The following is a 5,964-nucleotide window of genomic DNA, read 5'->3' as shown; positions in this document are numbered from 1 at the left end:
CAGTGAGAACAGCGGTGGCGCTCAACTGGAGCTGCTGGACCTGCTGGACAGTGATGCGAATGTAGGTGCAGGGAAGAAGAAAGGGAAAGAAAGAAAGAAAAAGGAAAGAAAGAAGAAGAAGAAGAAGAAGATGGTGGAGATGGTATCGCCGGTGGTCGGGAAGCGCAGGAATGGGGAAGGGGGAGTGAGATGTGCGCTAAAAATAGAGGAAAAAGAAAATTCTAGATGGTTTGGGTCGAACCGGTTCGATTCGGCCCAAATCTTCGATTTTTATTTGGGTTTTACGGTTTTTCAATCGATTTTCGGTTCGGTCTCTCATAGTGCTCGCACTAAAATATTAATATGAATTTCCAGGCTGTCAGTTCAATAAATTAATTAGAAAATGTTTTGAAAATAAAAATTCGGGTTGTTTCAGTTAAGTTCGATGAATTAATTAATTTTTCATTTTCTTAATTCGACGTGGTTAATAATCAAAATGAATTCGGTTAAAACGATTCAGTTAAGTTCATTTAAAAAATTATTTTGATTAAATTTAGTTAAGTAAAAAAAAATTCGATTAATTTACTTCAGTTAAAAATGATACTCAAACTAACCGAATTGGCCGAATGTTCACCCTATTTTCGTCTTTTCATTTCTAGGTGATCACTGCCAATGATCACCCTCTCTTTTTACCCGTCTTTTTAGTTTTTTTATTTTATTTTTTTGTGTTTTCTTAAATAATCTTTAAATTGCTCTTTAATATAAATTTTGAGTATATATTTTCATATGTGTATATTTTCAATAGATTTTAGGTATATGCTCTCAAATAAGATCCATTTGTTTTGATAGATCTTGAATTTTTTATTCATCTCTTTTTGATGTTATTGTTGTTACTATTGCAATGTTTATTCGTGTTATTTTGGTTTCAAATGGAGATGCAGATCACCTTTAATATAGATCGAACAATTTTAAAGAGCATCAAATCAAATTTGTTAAGAGATCATAGAGTTAAATAATGGTCGTAAATTGCGATAAACTAAAGCATGCTGATCGTTGATGACATAAACCCCTTTCTATTGTCTGGATTGAATCTATAAATCAAGCTAAAGTTTTTTTTTTTTTTCTAAGTGATTTATAATTAGCATCTTCATGCCCAAGTAAAGAAATCCCTCATCTTCATCAAATAAATAAATAAATAAATATATATATATATATATATATATATATATATATATATATATATATATATATATTGTATTTGTTTCTTTTTAATGAAATTTCTACTTTTTTTTTTAAGAAATTAAATAGATGATTACAACTTAGGACTTTCTTTTTTATAAGAAATCAAACTAGAAATTTCATTAGAAGGAAACTGTATATAGATATGAGATACAGATCAATAGGTTTTTATATTTTTCTATAAAAATGTTAATAATAAACCACTTATACAAAGAATAAAAAAAAACATATATCAATTTGAAGTATTTGATCAAATTGACAGAACATAATATTTGTGTGATAGGTAATTGCTAGCTCTACTTGGTGATCATTCATAACCATTGTTCGAGTCCGTGGTTTTTCTATAAGTCCGATCTGATCATTTTCAAATTTCTCCTTCTATTAGAGAGGAAATCTTAAATTTTTTTTTTTTTTTTTGCATAACTATCCAAATAATAAAAGACGCTAGATAAAATTATGATAACGGTGATAACAATAACCCATAATTAGATTTGAGAATAAAATCTCAATATATGGATAATAATAAATTTCAATATTTGCGCGACAATAACTCAAATTTATATGTAAATCTGGGGATTATTTGCAAAGGAAATATAGTTTGAGAAATATATTTTAATTTGACTCGTTTGTAATTTATAGTTTAACAGGAAAACTCTTTCATAAGTTTAAACTCAAATCTAAACCAGCTAATTTATTAAACGATTTCAATGAGCAGACATAAAGTAAACTCGTTAGATTAAACTCAATTCATTCGATTCATGGACCAAGTTCAAATGCTGGTCCTGAAAAACTGACGAGAAACTTTATTCCATTATGGTCGAAGGGTCTATTTGATTTAGTTGTTTATATCTTTAAAATTTTTGAGGTGAATATATTATTTTTTATTTTAATGTATTATATAAATAAAAAATATTTATTAAATTCTTTAACACAATATTTAATAAAAATTATGAACAAAATGATTATAAAAGATATTTAATATGAAAAATAATATAATTGATAATTGTTTTTATAACATTAATAAAATTTAAATATAAAACCAACAAGATATTAATTGAGATAATAAATAATTTTAATTTCTATAAAAATAAAAATATAAATTTAATTCCTGAGAGCCATTATTAAATACTAATTAAAAAACGTATCAAATTCCGAGGATGTGCTTAAAAATCTTAGCCTAAGTCCAACTTATTTGTGATGGAAAGTCGGAAGGTGCAATCTCTTTCTGGCCACGTGGCTTTTGACGTATGGATACGGAGGGTGAATGCAGGTGGTCCATGTACTCTTTCTTTTTCTTATAAGAAGATAAAGTCTATCTTTTTTTTTTTTTTTTTTAAACCACTTATATTAGGAATTGACTAATGTGATTTAGTCATAGTTAAAGCGTTTTATCTTTTTTACAGGTACGATTAGTGAAACCGATTTGAGATTTCTTTACACATATCTAGTTTGCGTTGCAAAATAAAATATAATTAGTGGGATCAACTTAAAAATTTTTTCACATATTTAATTTACATTACAAACTAAATCACAGCATATAAATAAGTCTCCTTTATATATATATATATAATCATCCCATCATATATAACTACTTCGTACGAATTCCAATCATTTGACGTCCAAGTATTACATAGAAAATAAGCAATTCTTATTATTTTTACTAATTATTCTTTTCGAAGAAAAGTCAAAGTGCTTGAAAAGTTCCTTAGCTTTGACAATTTAATGATTAGTATTTTACTCATGCCAAGCCTAGTTAGTAGTTTCTATTCTCAACTAGATTTCTTTTCTTTTTAATTTTTATGCATTAAAAATATTTAAAGGAACTTTAGGATTTAAAATTTTAATTTTCTACATTGGAAAGTAAATATTTACTTAAATTTTAGTAAGATAAATATACACAATTTAATTATTTTTCTTTTTGTCAAAATCAAATTGAATCGAAATATTCAACAAAAAAACTAAAATTAAATTGGACCAAATTATTTAAAAATCGAATTGAAGTTATTGAAATAGAATCACCTTAATTCAATTTTCGGCTAACTGAACTATTTGCACATCACTACTAATTGCGTATCAAAAATTTGCAATTTCCATTTAGAAAAAAGGAGAAACATAAATGATCATATAAGCATAATATTATGCTAGTTGCTAGACTAACAAAATTAAATAAAAGAGGAAAAAAAATTAATTTGAATTTCTTTTTTTCAATTGGTAATAATAAATTATATATATTTATAAATATCACAACATATTATTTCTATTACAATGAACAATCATTATATTTTTCTAGTACTTAAAAAATCAGCAGTAAATTATTAAGCTTTGCTTGGAAGAGTAGGGATGCTCTGTTCATTCCTGAAGAAATTCTGTGGATCAACAACAGTCTTCACTTTAACCAATCTATCAAAGTTTCCATTAAAATACTTATGCCCATAAACACTACCTTCTTCATAACTATTCTTACCAGGCTCCATAACACCAATGTCAAGATCTCTGTAATTCAAAAATGCACTTCTTGGATTCTTTGACACAAATGGAGTCATATAACTGTACAGTTTCCTTATTTCACTCAAATACTCGCTCTCTGCTGCATCTCCAGCTTCTTCCCAATTCACTGAATACTGAATTTTAAACAAATTTCCGGCCCGGTGAGGGAAAGGAGCATCAGTGGCTGGAATTTCAGCCATTTTGCCTCCGTAAGGATTGAAAACCAATCCAGTTTTACCCAATTCAATCATTTTCTTACAAATCAAATTAAAACCATTTTTTGAAATTGGTTTCTGCACATAATCTGATTTTCTTTTCAGGAAATTTGCAGAATTGAGATCTCTGTCAAGAAGAGCAGTAGGAGAAGTACCATTGTCAAAATTAGCCCACCAAAGAACAGAATCAATCCAACTCATTTCACTGCAATTCTCTTTCTTTAACCTTAATTCAGGCAATTCTTTACTCAGTAAGCTCACAACAGTATCTGCATTTCCCAAATATAATGTCACAATAGAAATCCTAATTGTTTTTTCACCTTTGTTGATTCGTGAACTCACAGGCTGCACTAACATCCTCATAAAAAGATCATTATCAATTGTTGGAGCAACTAATTGATACTTATAAACTAGATCAATAATACTATTATCTTCATCAATATATTTTTGAACTCTAGAAACTGTTACTGTTTCTGGAACTGGAACAAGCTTAACTTTATAAGAAATAATAACCCCAAAACTTCCACCACCACCACCACTAATTGCCCAAAATAAATCCTCACCCATCGATTTCCTATCCAAAACCTTACCATTAACATCAACAATTACAGCATCAATAAGATTATCAACAGTTAACCCATATTTTCTCAACATATTACCATACCCACCTCCACTAATATGGCCACCAACTCCAACAGTGGGACAAACCCCAGCAGGAAAGCCATGAACTTTACTCTGTTCCCAAATTCTGTAATATAATTCACCAAGTGTAGCACCCGATTCAACCCAAGCAGAGTTATTCTTTATATCAACGTTAATCGATCTAAGATTAAACATATCAAGAATAAAAAAGGGTGAATCTGAAATATAAGAAATTCCCTCGTAATCATGGCCTCCACTGCGGATTTTAAGCTGATAACCAACTTTTTTAGTGCAGATTACGAAGGATTGGACGTGGGATATTTGTTTTGGAGTTAAAATGATTAAGGGTTTTGGAGTTGTTGATTTGTTTAATCTAGCGTTTCTGATGTAAGATTGAAGAACTGAAGTGTAGGAATCGCTGGTTTTTGTGTAAACAAGATTTGTAATTTGGTCATTTGGATTTGTGTTGTTCTTTAGGCATTGAAGGAAAGATTCATAAACTGTATCATCTGTAGTAGCTGCAAATGTAAATAAGGAAGAAAGGTTGAAGACAAGAACGAAGAGGAAGGGCGATATACATTTTGTAGATTTTGGCATTTTTTTTCTTCGCAGAGAGAGAGAGAGAGAGAGAGAGAGAGAGAGAGAGATAGGGAATGATTGTGTATTTGCATTGTGTTATGTGCGAGGATTTATAAAGACTTGTCCTTCTTTTTTTTTTTTTTTTTTTTAATTCAACTAAAATATAAAATTGACTTTAATTAGAAACTATGGAGATTATGTTTTTTGTTTTCTATTGTTAGCTTTATCTTCTAATTTTTCGTTCTTTCTACAAATTACAACTAAATGGTTACTTTTTAGATTTTTTTTTGCTTAGCTATTTATTATTGTTTTTTTTTTTTTGGTTACAATTATTATTGTTATTATTACTACAAAGTAAGGGATTTGATTCATGTCAAAAGTACTAATAAGAAGGAGCAGTTATAAATTACAAAATTAGAATGGTCTCTTGGAAATATTTTACTTAGACCATACTCATGGCTCCACTCATAGACTAAATTAGTGAGAATAAAGTTTCTTATTGAAATGAGAGTATTTCTGACCATACACTGAGAAAAAAATGATAAAGTCAAAACACTTTTTGAAAAATTGTTACTGTCATTAGGCAAGTAATTTCCTAATCTCTTATAAAAAAAGTATAAAGATACTTGTGGTAATAAAAAATTATTATATTTAATTTAATACGTGAAATAAACAAAATCATATTTGAATCCTCTGAAATTATTCATAATAGTCTCGTACATTTTATAGATTTAATTAAATATAGTACTCAAAAAGAAATTAAAAATTTAAAAGTACTATTACCTTTTGATATTTGCACGCGATCTGTAAATCTGATTAATTT

At 28.4% G+C, this 5,964-nt stretch overlaps 1 protein-coding gene across 1 annotated transcript; it reads right to left on the bottom strand.

The window, feature by feature from the left end:
• Positions 1-3,402: 3,402 nt before the first annotated feature.
• On the bottom strand, positions 3,403-5,220 carry LOC149493095 (berberine bridge enzyme-like 21). Its single transcript, XM_089715778.1, has one exon. It carries the CDS (start codon positions 5,157-5,159, stop codon positions 3,534-3,536), a length of 1,626 nt encoding a protein of 541 aa, XP_089571904.1. The 5' UTR covers positions 5,160-5,220; the 3' UTR covers positions 3,403-3,533.
• Between the last annotated feature and the right edge of the window lie 744 nt (positions 5,221-5,964).

Source organism: Jatropha curcas, chromosome 10 (assembly GCF_041381405.1).
Source record: "Jatropha curcas cultivar XTBG-Jc1 chromosome 10, XTBG_Jcur_1.0, whole genome shotgun sequence".
Lineage (NCBI taxonomy): Eukaryota > Viridiplantae > Streptophyta > Magnoliopsida > Malpighiales > Euphorbiaceae > Jatropha > Jatropha curcas.
This window is presented reverse-complemented; position numbering and strand designations above follow the sequence as displayed.